Source organism: Serinus canaria, chromosome 3 (assembly GCF_022539315.1).
Source record: "Serinus canaria isolate serCan28SL12 chromosome 3, serCan2020, whole genome shotgun sequence".
NCBI lineage: Eukaryota > Metazoa > Chordata > Aves > Passeriformes > Fringillidae > Serinus > Serinus canaria.
In genome coordinates, this window is record NC_066316.1 from 77481144 (window position 1) to 77498648 (window position 17505).

The 17505-nt window shown below is 36.7% G+C and overlaps 1 protein-coding gene across 1 annotated transcript in view; it reads left to right on the forward strand.

Annotated features, from left to right (window-relative positions):
- The window catches only part of RNGTT (RNA guanylyltransferase and 5'-phosphatase), a 172097-nt gene that overhangs the window by 95126 nt on the left and 59466 nt on the right, over positions 1–17505 (forward strand). Inside the window, exon 13 of the mRNA XM_030236035.2 lies at positions 11748–11848. Within this exon, the coding sequence (XP_030091895.2) occupies positions 11748–11848 (101 nt within the window). The remainder of the gene's footprint in view (positions 1–11747; positions 11849–17505) is intronic.

A 17505-nucleotide genomic window follows, 5' to 3' on the forward strand; every position in this document is an offset into this window, starting at 1 on the left:
TCTGTGCATCATCTTTTAGGCATATCTCTTCAGCTTGAGGGGCTTTTTATCACTGGAATTATAAATAGAAATTGGACTATATCTGAGACCAACATGCTGCAATTTCTTAGTACTTGCATATTTCTCCTTATGCTCAGACTAGCTAAAAGTTCCAGCTTACTGATTGCCTTCTGATGTAAGGCTGCACTCTTTTTTTAAGATTGCATTCCTCAAGAAGTATTTTGAAATATATTTTTGCAACTTTTCTGTTTAAGTTTCGTAGTTTTCATTAATCTTCCTGGGCTCTGAGGGGATTTTCTGCAATGTTATTCCTGGTATACTGATTATCATCATAGCTTACTAAAAATGTCAACAAAACTGATGTTATAATGAAGCCTTAAATTTACAGGTTGGAGCTTCTGCAAATGTGGCCTCTAATACTGATAAATTACCCAGCTTCCAAATTGGGTTATTGTTGTGAGTCAGCCAAAAGCACTGCTGCTCAGTTCATGGAGATTATTTTGTTGTACCAGGATGCTATGGCTGTCAGACTTGGAGCACTGAATACTTCCCACTGATGCAACCCAATTTTTGTGGGACTTCTAGGAGCATTTGACTACAAATTAACTAGCCAAAAAGAAAGAAGTCCTTTGAGAGACTGACTTCCTTCTTTCTCTGGTGTAAATTTAAGTGATGACTACACTTAAGCTTCAGTTAAGATGGAGGTGGTAAAAGTGAAAGGGCAGAAGGTGAAGAGAGATTGGTACCATAGGGTTTCAGAAATGAGAGAAGGTTTTGGCTGGTATGTACAACACTTTAAACTTGTAAAGAGACATAAACAGTAAGGCTCATAAAACAAGTGATGCAGTGAAGCAACTACACATCACTTAATACAATGAAAATTGATGTGTTCTCCAACGTTACTGGCTTCATGTGACCAAGGCTTTTTTCATAGTAAAAGTGTGAAAGGCAGATTAGACGGAAGATGATCTCCCTAAGAGTCTTTCAAAGATTTGTTGTGTTGCTGGGGCAGAAAGAGGAATAATAAACTTCAAGAGACAAAAAGAAAAACCAGTAAAGGAGTGAGCCAGGAGTGCTTGTTTTATCTTGGTTCTCCTAACAGTTTATGGACAGCTGTATTTAGCTTCTTACCTCTGGGTTTGTTTATGTGTGTTTCTAGACAGGTAGAAATTAACAATGTATGACTGAGAAAATGTTATATGGATATGGGCTTTTCCGTTGTATAAATTTCTGGTTAAGGCTGTTAATGAGTTGTGAAGCTGAATTTGAAACAAAATTTCATCTGGAGAAGTAAATACAATAGTTCCTGGTGACAGTTTACAGTGCTGCTACATGCTGAGGCCATCTCAGTTTAACTTAGTGATGAAAAGTGCAATATTGGGTGAAATATAGCAGTGGAAGACCAATTGAAGTATCCTGAGTGTTGCTATTATTTTGTTAATTGTTCAGAAGACTTACATAGCACATATGCAATGAAGTTATAAATGAGGTCAGTGATGGTGAAAAATAAGAAAATTACAAAATAATTAATAGCAATATAACTCAAATGTCTTAAGTAGCAACCATGGAGAATCACCAATTCCTTTGACTATGGGCACTATAGTTTTTTTGTCAGGAAATTATTTGTCACAAAGGTAGAAGTATGTAGATCTTCAGCAGTTACCTTAGTTTGCCAAAAGTAGAGTTTATAATCAAAGGCAGACACCAGTTGGCCCATTTTGGATCACATATAGATTAGCCAGTGATTTGAAGCCATTTACTTTTTCAGTTTTGCTTCAAAACCATGTATTGGAGTTTCTAGGTGCAGACCATTAAATCCAGTGGAAGGACAGAAATGATCAAAAATAGGTTTCTGCTGCTCATAGTAATGAGCTGTGGGGAGGAGGGAAAAAATGTGTGGCTGCTATATTTTGATTGCTATAAACATTGAGGTTTGGCTGTGATCTGAACTAAATTTATCAAATATTAATATGATTAACATGCAAATAATGTTAGTTATGAATAAAATGTCCTCATATTTTTCTCCTTGCTTAATGGAATATTGAGAAAAGCTATTAGTATAGCTGTGAAACAAGATGTTTAATGAAGCTGGAGGTATAAAGCTAAATTAAAGTGCAAGAGGAGAAGACATTTAGCCCACCAATTACCAAAGAAGTCCAATATAAATATTGCATTAGTTTGAGGATCAGAGGCACCTTTGGAAAAAGCAGTTTTCTATTAACATATTAACAAAATAATTTCTCCATGCAGGTTAACCTTCTAAACCTGATTTGCATTCAAGTGTTAAAATCCTTACTATAAAACATAATCTAACCTTATTTAAATGGGTGCATGTTTTGCTTCTTAGTCTGGTATGACAGTTAAGTTTAATATTTCATAGGTAATTTTGATTATAATAGCTTTCATTCTACTTCATATAGCTTCAAATCACATTTTCATAAAAGACAAATTGTGGTACAATAACATTTTCTCAAACAGGTGTTCCAAAACAGTTATTCACAGCTAACCAGTCCTAGTGCATTAAAAAGTATCATTCCTACTTAATTCTTTAACTTTCTAAAGAAAAATTTTTGGAATACAGGTGTGATTGTATCTTAAAACACAATAATTTTTCCTTATTTTGATTTTTAAAGTGGAGGAATGGAAGAATTAACACAAATTTGTTTGACTACATGGAATTAAAACAGCATGGAGACTTTACTGTGAAGTAATGATTTATTTAAAACTCTGTTATGTGGAGTTGGCACTATCATGCTTTTGGCTTAAACATGGACATTATATTATTTGAGTTTAGCCAAGGACTTTGTCTTTCCTCCATCTTTTTGAGTCTCTAAAGTTACTGTTGCAGATTTGCTTTCAGTGATGTGACAACATTACTTTGTATAATGTCTGGAATTCATTAACAGTCTTATTTTCAAGCTGATCAAATATTTATTGAACTTCAGTGTTTCTATTCTGATCAAATCACTGAACCAGGCAAAAGCTGATGTTTAGTGATGACTGCAGCTCTTTGATTGTTCAGGTGGTTCTAATCAGTAATTTAGAACACTAAGCATTAAAAGCAGCGTTTATTAATTTTTTCATTAAAAGAGTTTCATAAAGTAAATTAATTGGCTTTTTTTTTTTGTCATCTTTTAGTTAGGGCATCATGGTAGTATCTCCATGGTTAGACACAGGATGTGCTTGGTGGAGGGTTTGGTAGAACATATGAAAACTGTTTGCATGAAATTGGAAAGCATTTGAATTGTGTTTTGGAGCTGCATGAAGTTTGCAGCCATTTTTTGTTCTTACATATTTTCCATTCTGTGTTTAGATTCTTGTGTTTTGTCTCAACTATGAAAATGCCTTTGAGAACTGACAGATGACTGGAAAGTACCAGTGTTTATCCAGAAGTTTTTCTTAGCCTGATCACTCTTCGGAGTACTTACAAATCACATTTCCTTGTATTTCCTTTACAAATACAGGAACAGTTGACTTACATTTATTAAAAGAAATGCCGTCTTTACTGTTTCCAGAGTTTAAACAGAAGTTATGTCAAGTTTCTACAAGAAAGAAATCAGTATTTGACACATTTGATTTGGTTTTTAAAGAACAAAGGAATCCAAATAACCTTTGAGACACTTGAGTGCCACTGAAGAGTTTTTTTTAAAAGCACCTTTTTTCTTTGGAAATTATGCAACTTTCCCTTGCTGAAATGCATTTGTCAAAAGTTTCATCTACTGCATTCGTTCACAGAAGTTTCTTGGATGCCTCTGAATTCTGCAGACTTTCCAAGAGTTCTCGTTCTTCCTCTGTGGTATGTGGAATTTATTTAGTGAAGACAGATAGTCAGTTTGGCCAGCTCTGATGTATTTTAAATAAGAAGTAAATACGATGGTTTAGTGCAAGAATGAACAATAATATTTTTCTCTTAGTGTCTGATCTTCGGTCAAAGTAGAAAGTGTTGTGTAAGTGATGTTTATTCCAATGTCTACTTCAGATCAAAGCACTAATTTTATTCACTTTTTCTGTGTATCAGTCACACACCCTGTTGTTTGAATCTGGAGGCATTTGCTCTTGGACATTGTTCTCCTTTCTCTCCTAGACCATGAACATTCAAAGTAGCTTTCTCTGTGGGTGGGATGAATAATCTCTGAAGCTGGTTTGCTGATGACCAGTTATCACCACCAAACACCTTTGGGGATAGAGTTAGAGGTGATTCTGCTGCTCTCAAAGCAGTTTTTTCAAATAACCAGTTTGGCTCTGGCATCAATAAGAAAAGCTGGACTTTCTGCTCCTTAGCCAGAGAGTGCAGTGGTCCTATGATCAGACTGGTACATCCCTTTCTTCCAGTTCCCAGAGTCCTGCTCAATATACAGCAAGAGCAAGCATTAATCCATCAGTAACCAAGAAACTTTTGGTGCCACATTCCTTTTTGCCTAGCTTTTTCTGGCAAAGAAAATAGAATATATGAGGAATTACAATGGTGGTCTGTGGGAACTATGGGGAGATTCTAGGTTGTTTGTATGGGCACTTTGAGGAACAGAAGGAATTAGAACTGAGAAGGGAAGCTGGAAGGGATAGAAGGCAGAGTTTTTAGAAGGAGCTAAGGGTTGCAGTTTAACTGCTGGTAACTTATTTCCTCAAGTAGATTTTGGTTTGGTTGTGTTTGTTTTTTTTTTTTCCTTTTGGTTTGTTTCTTTTTTGTTGTTGTTTTTGTTTTATTTTTGTTTGTTTGTATTTGGTTTTCTTTTTTTGTGACAGTTAAAGAAGTACATTACCATGAAGACTTAAAGGGTTTTAATGATAGCGTGGAGATTTTGCATATGTTTTTATGGTCATGTTGTTAATATTTTGAACTTTTCAGCAAATTTACTTGTTTTTCTGAAAAATCAATCATGTAGGCTTGTGATGGTGCTTGAATACAGCAAATGTGGGCTGTATTTCCAGGAGTGTGTTAAGTCCCAGCTAAAGGCATGAATCTGAAAAGAATTATTTGAGCTAGTTATCAACAGCTCTCAGTGCAATGCAGAAGAACACAAATGCACTTTGGCTTCTGCTGTATGGAATATTGGAATAGTAGATTCAGTTCTGTTGCCTGTTCTTCTAAAGGCTTTTGTGAAATTACACTATGATGATGTGTATGTTAGCCAATGGGGAAATTATCCCTGCAGTGAGACTCAAACTTACTCATTTTATCTTAAAAAGGGAAGTAATTGTATGGAGAGCCAGGCTTCAGTCTAAAGCAAGGTATTAACAAGACTCGGTGTGGAAATAAGCATTTTTAAGCACAACTATAATAAATAGCTGTGGTAATCTCCCTAAGATACATGTTGTGATTTCTTCATTATGTGGTATTTTTCATAAAGGTGTCTTGTATTTTGAATAGGCATTATAAACTTGAGATAAACACTACTGTAGTTTGAATAGGAGTTATAAGCTTGACATAAACATTGTTCAAGTTTCTCTGTCCTTTATGCAACAGAGCTAATGATCCCAGTAATGGTTTCCAGTCTTAAAAATCTATGAATATACAATTGACTCAATGGTTGCCTTTGAGCTTGTGCTTTCTTGATCCATTGTTGCGATTTATTCACATAATCTGTCAACAATGCTAGCAACTTCTGTGTCTTCAGCTCATTTCTTTATAAAGTCTAGCCTGAAATGATTAATTATTAGTTATTATCAATCCTTTGGCTCTTTATAATCAGTTCTTTTGGCTCTTTAAAATGATCCATGGTCTGAAGTGCAGGAAAATAAAAACACATTTTGGGTAATGATTCTGTCTTTATGTTTACCCAGCTGAATGACAACTATTAGATTGGGCAGGCCAGCAGCTGCTCTATGGATTAAGAGGCCTCAGAATTAAGTAATGCTCTTCAGATAAAACATTTAACACTGTTTTTCATTTTAAGAGGAGCAGATTTTTTGTCATTGTAGGTTTGTCATAGTTAATGTGGCAAACTACATTAAATGATTTAAAAGAACTCCAGTAGATTCCCAGTCTTGGTTAGCCCCATCCCCTCCCACCTGCTCTGGTGTCACTCCTCAAAGGTACTCAACATTTCATACCTCTTGGGCAAGTATGACAATGCAAACAAACCTTCCCTGAGCTTTCTGTGCCCTTTATTTTAGCTTTCTTTCTAATTTGGTATGTGCCTATAGCTGCCAGCTTTGCACCCTTTGGATACTTTGCAGGGCTAGGTCTGACCAGTTTACTGAGGAGAAATTAGAGCTGTCAAACAGCAGCTCTGTGCCATTTAGGAGAAAAGGAAGAGCTGGGTTATTTGCTGGCTTCGTGTCATTTGGAAGGAGTGAGGCAAGATATGGAGGAAGGGAAATGTAAGGTGGCCTGTGTTAGCTGCTGCACTTCAGCAGGATGGTATTTAAGAAGGGTTATGGGAGGTAGAGCTGGCTGGTTAGACTTTGTAGGATAGTGAGATATCCACCCTTGAAAAGGAAACCTTCTTTTCCTCCTCTTGATGAGACACGAACTTCTCTCTTGATCATCCCACTACTTCTTCCTTTTCAGTCGCTAGGAGAAACTGTTTGTTTTGTCTAGACTTCAGGCTGAAGTCACTCAGCCTTCCAGGTGGGTGTCTTCATGGTGAGTCAACACCACCCCACATCCCAGACTGCCTGCCCAGAATGCAGTCCCAGAAACTAACCCCACTCTTCCTCCTACAAATACTAAGCAGAAACATCTATCCCATGTGAAAGCAGCTATTTGGAGGTAAAGTTTATCCTCCTTATGGGCCTCTGATACCTCCATTGTCTAGGCTTTCAGCTTTCTGCTGTGCCATCCATTGAATGCAAATGCTGACACATGGCTTTAGGCAAATCCCAAACCTGTGCATGAGGCTATCTGCAACTGACTGGAAATGTGTCAGCAAAAGTTAAGATAACAGAACCTGAGGCTTTGAGAGCCAGCCTTTTTCTTGATCTGAGGGGAGATGAGAAAAGAGTGGCCCCCTCTTTGGGCAGCTGTGGAGGAAGTGGCTAACTAGACTTAGTACTCTGGGACAGGACAGGGGATTGAGGTTCAACATGACCAGCAGCCCATAACTGTATCCTGCAGTGCTAAAATGCGTTGTCATCTTATTGCAAAAGCTCCATACCTTCTTGGTGATTTCTCACGGGCAGCTCCTTATTGCACTGACTCCTACTCCTTCACAGCCCAGCTAAAAAACTCCAGCTCTCTCCTCAACCAGCTAACCCACTCTTTTGTAGCACTCATCTTCTTATTGGACACAGCTGTGGCCTGTTAAGGCCAGGCCTGTTCCTAATCTTTGGTGATTAGTACAGCTGTAACTCCTCAGGTGTGAGACTACCCTCTGCACTATCTTTGTTTTCTTACGTTCTATCCCCCCTCAAAAAATAGTTCTAACAAGGGTCTAACAAAGCCCTCATAGTGGTTTGACTAGACCCACTTGAGCCTATGGAATTGAGTCTGAGGTGAGAAATCAATGGGTTTAGTAGCCTAAGAGGGATGCCAGAGGATGTGCTTTCTGCTGAGCTATTTCAGTGATGATTCTTCATCCCAGGGTGTTGGATGTGCACCTCAGTTTTAGGGTCATTATTGTATTCTTGCCTGAAGTTCAAGATGCCCATAGTAGGGGCACATTTGCAATGCTACTTCTGACACATCTGTTGTCCCTGATCTTCATCTTCTTCATGAAAGTAAGAAGGGCCTGAGGTTTTGCCAGGAGAGAATGGCCACAGAAGAGAGGGCATTTATACGACGACTACTACTACTACTGAAAAGATAAAAGAAATGTTGGGTAGATGGTTAGTGGATGTAAACAAAGATGTAAAAAAATGTAAAAGTTGGAGAGCTTAGGGTTCATAGCCAACTGAAGGCACTTATTTCTTTCAAGCAGCGTTTCAGGATGTTGCAGGGTGCCTTTATAGCTCAGGTTTGTTTGTGCTTTGTAGGCACAAAGTAGCAATGCAATGGAATGGCCTTTGCCCCTGATGTCTGTACTTTGACATGAAGGGCATTAGGTGTGTCCCTGAAGAGAAACTCCAAATTTTGTGTTACATTGATGGAATCCAGTTTGCATGCACTAGAGCTGCCGAGCTATTGAAACTAAAATATAGTAAATAGGAACAACTGGGGCATTTATTGTGAATGTTTATTGTTTTTGCAGACTAAAATGCACCCAATATGGCTGCTAAAACAACAAGCAAGCAAAGAGAGACACAGTTTTTCAGAATAATTTAGACTGGAAGAACTTCAGGAGGTCCCTAGTCCAATCCTTTAAAGCTGTTTGAGATAGTTTCTGATTTGTCAATGTACCTTTTTGGTGTGGAGTTCGAATTTTTGTGCTTAGATTAGGTTGACAGGTTTCAGATTGAAGCATGAACTTTGAATTTGAGATGACAGGGGATCTGATATGTTTTAGAAGTAGTCATGTACATAGATATTTGTTGGGGAGTGGTGGTGAGGATATCATTGCTATGAATGCTATATTTAAAATGCTAGGGTGTAGTTCCATCTCAAACAGATTGCTTCACATTTTGCTTTGGAATTAAAATAAAGAGTAACTTCACGCAGAACAGGTCTGCAGTATGCAGTGATTCATCTAAGGTGAAGTTTCCATGTATTTAACAAGCAAAATTCTTGTTTGGCTTCAGCTCATGCTTAAAGAATTTGATTTAGCACTTAGCATTCAAACTCAATAACTCACTAGTGCTGTCTTATGTGTGTGGACTCACTTGTTAAAAATTAATCTCTTTCTTAGGGATTATTAATATGGCCTTTGAATGCTTCTCCTTTTGAGCCAGTCTTCGGTGAATTTCTGTCTTTCATGGTAACAGAAGAAGTTGGGGGAGGCCAGGGAGGAGCTGCATAAATTGTTCCTTGTACTAGCATTGAATTCTGATGGCTTATTTAAGGCTTTGTAACTTTGAAAGATAGCTGTAATTTACCTGTTACCTTTACCAGGTGTTTGGTATCAACAACTTGCTGTGAAGTGAGAAGGCTCTTGCTTGACAGTGGTCAAAATGTAATAGTCAAACTTATATAAAAGGGTATATTTATTGTTAATGCTTTCTCAGTGAGATCTCTTTGACTAACTTGAGGTGTGCTAGAAATGATTTTTTTGTTAATAGAATAAAATGTTTATCTGAGTCTTGTCTCACACTATGCTGGTTCTCAAGGTAAAGAAAATATCTCCATCGTAATGAGCAAATCCTCCCCCATTCCCTTCAAGTAAGCCAACCAGTTAATTTTAAACTTGAGTCAAAACTGTAGTTCACACAATAATTACTGGTATGCAGATATATTCTGTCAAAGCATTGCTTTTCATTACTGATCTTGGAATAGTTGTTCCTGCCTCTTGTGGTATTGGTTTCTTACTAACTTTTAGGAGGATGTAACTTGTCAGTCTATGAAGAAGAGTTTGAAAAAATTGGATAGTAGATCCTATGGGAAAAATCTACGTTAGTACCTAAGCACATAAAGTAGAAAATACAATACCAATTTAAAAAAACGAAGGTGGGGACAGGTATCAGGGAAGAAATAATTCCTATAAACTTGGTATCTGGACTGGACAAAGGAATAGAAACAATAAAGAATATAATAGTTGTTATCTGGGTGAACATGATTTATATAGTTGGTGAAAATTATGTACCTTTTTGAAAGGAAGGTTATGCCTCTCCAACAAAGGGTTCAAAATGCATTTAAGTAAGGATTATGTGATTTTTCTTGTTAAGATTTCTGGAAAGACTATTGTCAAAATTTTCTTGAAGAAACTAAAGTAATGTGAGACTTAAAAAGTTCTTACAGAGATATCTAATTAGTTATAAAGTTGGAGTGAAGGGATGGGGTACTGTTCAGTCCTCACAAGGGAAGGGAGCCACCTATACTATGTGTAAGCAAGTAGGAAAATTGGATGAACCATTCAGTGATGTTTTCTTGATAGATCAGCAAGGGCTAGTCCTAAATGTGGAGAATTACAGTAAGCTCTTACAAGACTGGGTGGCTGAGTGATAAAAGAGTGCATAAACTTTTATGTAGATAAATGTAGAGTAATACAAATGGAAAAAAATTGTGACAGTACATATAAAATGATAGCCTCTGATCTGAGTGCATTTCTGTGCATATAGAGGCAAATGAAACTATGATGTGCATGGAAACAATGGGGTTTGATTGTTAAGCATCTCTCTTAGTATATGATCACTGGGAAGTGCAAGTCTTCAAAAACAACAGAAACTTGTTCAAAAAACCCCAAAAGGTAGTGATTTTATTCCTGCAAGGTAATCAGGCTGTGCATGAAAGATTGTGCCGTGGGCTTTTACAGCTGTTTGGGGTTTACATGATCTTACTGGGGGCCTATCTAAGTTCTTGCAGAGAAACTGAAAATAACTAAATATGTAGGAATCACATTTGAATCATATCCACATCAGGAAGTCTCTGAGCTTCAAAATGGATAGTTTCTCAAGGAGTAGTAATAGAAAATATCAGCTATAATAGCCTTGCTTTTCATCTTCCCTGAGCACATGCTGTCGGCTGTTGTCAGAGTCAGGATACAAGAGCTCTAGTGAGGAAGATTTTAATATAGATCAGATGTAGCTTTTCCTCAGAATTTCAAGGCTGTGACTTAGAGAGGTTGGTCTATCCTTTTTTGCATCATTAAGAATTAATGGCCATCTTTTCATGAAGAAATGATAGGTAAGATACTCTGCACTTGCTTTGGAAGGAGTAACTTTACATTCTTCCATCAGAAAACAGAAAATGCATTTGCTTTTGTCATTTTAGATCTAGAACTGTTAGGTTTATCATCAGTAAACTCTGAATTTTGAAAATATTTTACACAGCATGAGTGCAGTGTGATGCTGATGACTGTTCTGTTACCAAAAGACAGTAGACATTCTTGGTTAGTTTTATTTTTCATATAAAATTTATTAAATTTTCTCACTGTATATAAAGAAGTAAATTTTCTCATGCTATGTATGTGCAAATTATTCTTTTACTTTTGCCCTATTCATGTTAATTCAGATTTTCTCCATTGCTATGAAAGATATTTGGTAAGGAATGGGTCAACAAGTCAACTCTCACTGATTGCTGAGGATGAACAAAATGGCAGCTTAGTAAATGAAAGCAAATGATAGCAGAGACCATGAGAAACTAAAGCTCTAATTTAAGAGAAAATTGTTCCTTTCAACTTGTGGTTCAAATATGTATGCTCTCTATTCAGCAAGAGATATTCTCTTATTTATGTTCTCATAGATCATGATGTTCTTTAATCTTTACATCTTAAATTCCTTTGCCATGAAAGAATGTGTTTCTGATGAGTCTTTCTGAGAGCTGGCAGTATGGTGGCTTTTGCCTTTTTCATGTTTTGTCAACCAACAGCATTGATAACAAAAATATTGTTCATAAAATAGTTCCAAAATGTTGAGATTACTTTATTTTTGTCTTTTCTGTATGTCCTATGAGTGTTTGTTTTTCTTTCTGTGCTGTCTTATTTTCTTTTTTGAAATTTTCCATTAGCCAGAGAGAGATAATGAAGTATGCTAATTTTTATTTCCATTCTCAGCTTTTTATTATATGCAATGGCAGAGCTACAGTGCCAAGCAGTTTTTAAAGGGAGAAGCAAAGTAGTGAAGCACAGCTACCTCCATGGTAATGGTATTCGTTGTTTCAGTCACTAACTATTGTTATTCATTAGAGACAGCTAATAGAGTCTGAAAGGCTGAATTGTTACTTTTAAAACCAGTGAAAACCAATAAGCATAATTAAATTGCATTTTAATTTACTTCAGAAATACAAGCCTGGTCGATGTGATGATATTTTGAAATGGAAGCCACCCAGCCTGAACTCAGTTGATTTTCGTCTAAAGATAACAAGAATTGGTGGAGAGGGGTATGTAATCTCTTCCCTTTTTAAATCTGTAGCACTCATGTGAATGTCCCTTAGCAGTTAATCTGTCCTCTGATATTTCTTGACACTTCCTGGGGCTAAGCCTTTCTATATTCTCCAGAACTTGTTCTTTCAAAATATAAGCAACTGTTGTAATTAGTGTTGTACTGAAAACAATGGCAGATGTTTATGTTATGAATTTATTCATTCTTAAGTTAAGTTTCTTCAAATTTCTGAAAAAAAGTTCCATTTGGGTTTGGCAGTATGTTTTTGAGAGTAGGCAGGCTGTATTAGCTTAAATTCCTGAAACTGTTTTTCATTGATTTTAGACAAAATGATAACAACCAAAGCTTTCTTCTACTTTAGAATTGTGCACAATGACAAACAGTACTTGTTTTCTTAGAGAAAAACAAAGCCTGGCATTTTTACTTCTTAGTAAACAAGTAAAATTGGTATTGGATTCTTTGGTATTGTCTTTAAAACCATTAAAATCTTAATCAAAACAACTGAGTTTCAATGACAGAAGACATGAAAATCTATACATTGGTCCTACTATTTGACTGTTTCAGTCACTGCTCATATTAAATAGGGGTTATTTCCATGTTTAGTTGTGCTGGGGAGAGGAAGGGAAAGACTGAATCTCTACATTAAGCTTGCTTTGGAAAAGTTTTTGGTTAAAATGAAATTAATGATTTTTAGGTTGCTTAGTGTTTTAACATCTGGGACTCATTTCAATTGATGGTGTGAAATACTGACATTTAACTTTTCTTTTTATTGGTGCCACAGGCAACTCAATGTGATTAAACAATTAATTCAGATATTGCTTTCATATTCCTGTTTGCTAATAATGGCCCATTAAACTTTTAGACATCTGCATGTCACATTAATGAAAACATTTGGTGAATAGAGAGAATCTTAAGGATATGGGGTTTTTATGCAAAATATACTCTACTGGTAAGTTCTCAGTGTTTAATGAGATCAGAATTATCTGTTCAAATTTTTGTGTTTGAAAATGCAGTAAGTCTTTAGTGACAATATAGCTATTTCAGAGGATACACAGAAATACTTAATTTTACTTCAGATAATCAGCTGATTACAACATTTTGTGTTTGTTTGCAATTTATTTAAGTCACAGGATAATGTAATGTGAAAGATTTATGTAAAAGTTCTTTTAAAAACTGCCCCATTATTTGACAAGAAGGTTATTTTTATAAGAGTATTCTTATGACTTCTGCTGGAGTTTACACATATACAGGACTAGTGCGTGATTCAGAAAGAAAATGTAACATATTTTTCATTTCACATTAATAAAGGAGTATTGGTTGATTAGTTATCTCTTATTTCAGATACCAAACTTACAGTGCTGTTGTGTTATGTTTAATATATTAAATCATAGATTATTTATTTGGAACATGAAAAGGTTATAAAATATGAGCCAGCAAAAAAACTATTTCTAAAATGTTAGTACCAGTTAATAACAAATTATTAAAGAATGGCTGATCCATTGTAGAATTGAAATAACTTTCTATCATTTAGGAAAGTTCTATCATATTTCAGCTATGTGAAAATGAGAGTATTTGTATTCTCAGTTCTTATATTATGGAAATAACTACCTGAATTACTCTGTAAATAATGTAATATTTAAATATATCAGAGTTTATGCTGCTCTCACATGCATATAGAAAATCCTGGAAATCTGATATGTCATAACTAAAGTACTGTTCTTCCAGGTAAGTTTTACTCCATCACACGTGACAATTGACTGCTACTAAGTGCATTCATCCAACAAAAATAAAATTTAATGAAGTTTGAGGCAGGAAATAATAGCTTAGCACTCTTGGGAGAGAGGTATTTATCTTAAATTATGTCCTATGAAACAGTAGCTTCTGCTCAGTGAAACACAAACAGTGAATGAAATACTTCTGGTTTATCTGCTTCAGTTGTTACTCTGGGTAAAATCTAAAGTCATTTGAAGAAACTTTAGAATAAAACAGGTTTTGAAATTGTTGACCAGAGTTTTAAAAGAAGCATCTTTAACCTTCGACTGTATAAAGACAGTTCCTTAGTTCTGAGCACTAACTAAAATTCTGTTTGATTTGATGAACTGAGTGTCTTGCTACTGCAGTTCTAATGTGACAACACTGGGCTTCCTGCTTCCTCCCACCACACTGAGATTAAAAGCAAGCAATAATCTTCAGTAATCCAAAAAGGAATTACAGCACTACAGAGTGGGTAAGGTTGGGAGGTGACCACAGTGGGTTGGTCATCTGGTCCAACCTCCCTGCTCAAGCAGTTATCCTGGAGCTCATGGCACAGGATTGCATCCAGATGGTTCTTGAGTATGTCCAGGGAAGGAGACTCCACAATCTCTCTGGGCAATCCATTCCAGTGCTTGGTCACTCACATAGTAAAGAAGTTTTTCCTCTCATTCAGATGGAACTTCCTGTGCATCAGTTTTTGTCCCGTTGTCTCTTGTCCTATTGCTTGGCATCGCTAAGAAAAGCCTGGCTCCAAGCTCTGATATCTCCCTTTAGATACCTACAAATATTGAAGAGGAGACACCTCTCAGTCTTCTCTTCTGGAGGCTGAACAGGCCCAGCTCCCTCAGCTATTCCTTGTAAGAGAGATGCTTCAGTCTCTCAGTTGTGCTTGTTGCCCTGCACTAGTTCTGCTCCAGGAGCTCCAGGTCCCTCTTGTACTGAGGAGCCCAGAACTGGACACAGCACTCCAGATGTGGCTTTACAAGGGCAGAGTAGAGAGGCAGATTCACCTCCCCCAACCTCCTGGCAATGCTGTTCCTAGAGCACCCCAGGATACCATTGGCTTTCTTGGCCACAAGTGCACTGGTGGCTCATGTGGAGCTTGTACTCCAGCAGAAGCCCCAGGTCCTTCTCTGCAGAGCTGGCTTCCAGCAGATCAGCTCTCAGCCTGTAGTGGCACATGTGCAGGACTGTGCACATTTCCCTTTGACAGATTTTAGAAAGTTCTTCTCTGCTCCCCTCTCCAGCCTGCTGAGCTCCTTCTGAAGGGCTGCAGAGCCTCCTGGGGTATCAGCCACTTCCCCAGCTTTGTGTCATCAGTGAACTTGCAGAGGAGGCCTCTGCCCCTCCATCCAACTCATGGAGGAGTAAATTAAACAATACTGGGCCCACTACTGAACCTTGGGGGACATCACTAGTGTTGTGCCACTGATCACAACCCTCTGAATCTGCCATTCAGCCAGTGAATCTCTTGGGCATTTGACAGCAAAATATTACAGATGTGACTGAAGTATTGGTACAGAACTGACAGAAGTTGCATGTTGTTTTGACACAGATAGGCAAACAGCTTTTACAGAAATAGAAGGTATGCCTTTGTATTGATCTCTTACAGACATATAAGGAGCCCAAGTTAAAATATTGATCTCAAATACCTAACAGCTTGAAACAATGTGAACAGGAATTGTCTGTAATTTCCAAGTCCATTGTTCTGGTTTACTGGTTCATCTTTTAATCTTGAAATGCAGACATAACTAAACCTGTGCTGCAGTTGTGTGTGATCTTATCACAGTTTACACCTGAGCAGTAGTGTTACAAACTGAACCAAATCACAAAGCTACAACCATGCAGCCCTTGCATTTATAGTTCCCTACTCACTCAAATAGTGAAAAAAAAAACCCACCTAGGAGCATTATTTATTCAGTTGCATGAGATTGGAGTTCTGTCAGCTGTTGGACATGTCTTTTAGATAGCATATGTAATTGAGATCCTGAACAATTGTAAACAATCTTGTGCATTTTTCTTCTGAATAAAGGAGTTACCTCTGGGGAGTTTGCCAGATTTTAGTCAGTGTGATTATTTTCCATCTATGTAAATTCCCCTGTGCTTTGAGTTGAGCATTTCCCTCCATAGATCAGTTTGCAATAGAAGTGTTAACTGCAAAATAGCTGCTGTTTCACCCCAGATGTAGTCCTGTTACGGATGAATAACCAATTGCTTTTATCTGGGCTTCAGTTATTTCACTCTTGATATTGGAGGGAGTTCTGCCATTGAATTAAAATGAATTGGTCTTATGATCTGTGAAGTACTTTTAGAATAAGCCTGATAAAGATGAATCCTGCATAACAAAGAATAAACATAAAGAGAAAAGATACTATTGCATCCCAAAGAAAGGCAGGGTTTCTGTAACCTCAGTGACCTAATACTGACACTCCTGTTCAGTGCACATATTTGAAAGAAATTGCATTATTGCACCTTAGTGAGTTACATCTTATCAGCTGAGCCTTGGTAATTGTCTCCTGTGTATTATCATTGTCCAGCCTTTCCAAGCATCAGGATGATGGTTAGATTAACTCCTTTTGTGTTGTATTTGCAAGAATTTCAGCTTGTGCTCTCTCTCAATCTCTTCTCTTTACATCAATATAGTTAGTCTTAGTTAAAAAAACCACCAAAACCCCCTAACACAAAACCCCTGCTATAACAACCAACAGCTCATTAAATCAGTTAAACAAGAGAGTACTTTGTTGTTTGTCTCTTGTGAAACAAGCAGTTGAACTGAAAAGCCCTAACATTACATGTGTTTTAAAAAGGCTGACATGCTTCCCAGCATTTCTCTTCCCTTTCAGGTGTATTAGAACAATGGTCTCACCTATACCTTGTGTTTTCCTAAGTTATGATGATGCTCATGAAAAAATAAGAGGGTCTTAAGCACATTAACTGCTTTTCCCAGTGACCTACAAGTTAAATAACCTTAAAAGTAGAGAATATGAAGGATATTTTTTTGCTGTGTGCAGGTTCTCACTTATACAGCAGCAAGACTGCTTTTAAATAGTAGAGGTGCTTTTTCTCAAAATGTCTGGCTGTATGAATATTTCTTAAAAAGCCAAAAAACCCCAAACTAACTCTGAGACTTACTTAAATGTCACAAATATCGACTGAAAATGTCACATAGCACCATATTTCTGGTAGCTTCCATAACCAGAATTTCTTAAATGTCCATGCTTCCTTTTACAGATTTTTAATTAGCCTGTGCAAATCCCTTAATTTTATCTGTATCAGACTGCTAAAATCAAATTACAAGCAAATTTTTGGTTTTATTTGCTTTGAATTAATATCTTACTGGGTCAATTTGATACCATTTCAAATCTCAATATAATATAAATCTTATCTAATACCTTGAAGTACTAGATAAAAACCATCAAGGATTTTACTCATCTTTGAAGTTATACTCCTCTAAAAAAATTAGTAATCTGAAGTAGACATGAACTATTTGTGTTAAGTTTGTAAATTTTTTTTATTGTATCCATTATTAACTAGACCATACAGGGGGAAACCCCAAAGAGTGTTTAGGCAAAGTTCTGTTTAGCTTGGACATTGTCAAGTAATAAAAAGTAGGAGATAAAATACAATACATTCAAGGATAGTGGGGATATCCTTGGATCTACTGGAAATTGCAAATCAACAGCCAGATATAGATACCATAACTACAGGCAAGTAGATGTCCTCTTTTTTTTTTTTTTTTTTTTTTTTTTAAGTGGTGATTTCCTTTTTGTTTTATAAACTAAAAAGTACTGGGGGAGAAGAAGAGGGGCAACGGGTTCAAAATGGCTGTGATATTCTTGATTTGCTCTCATATAGCTATGTTTCTGTCATTTTTATAAGATAGCCTTTCTCACTCTTCTG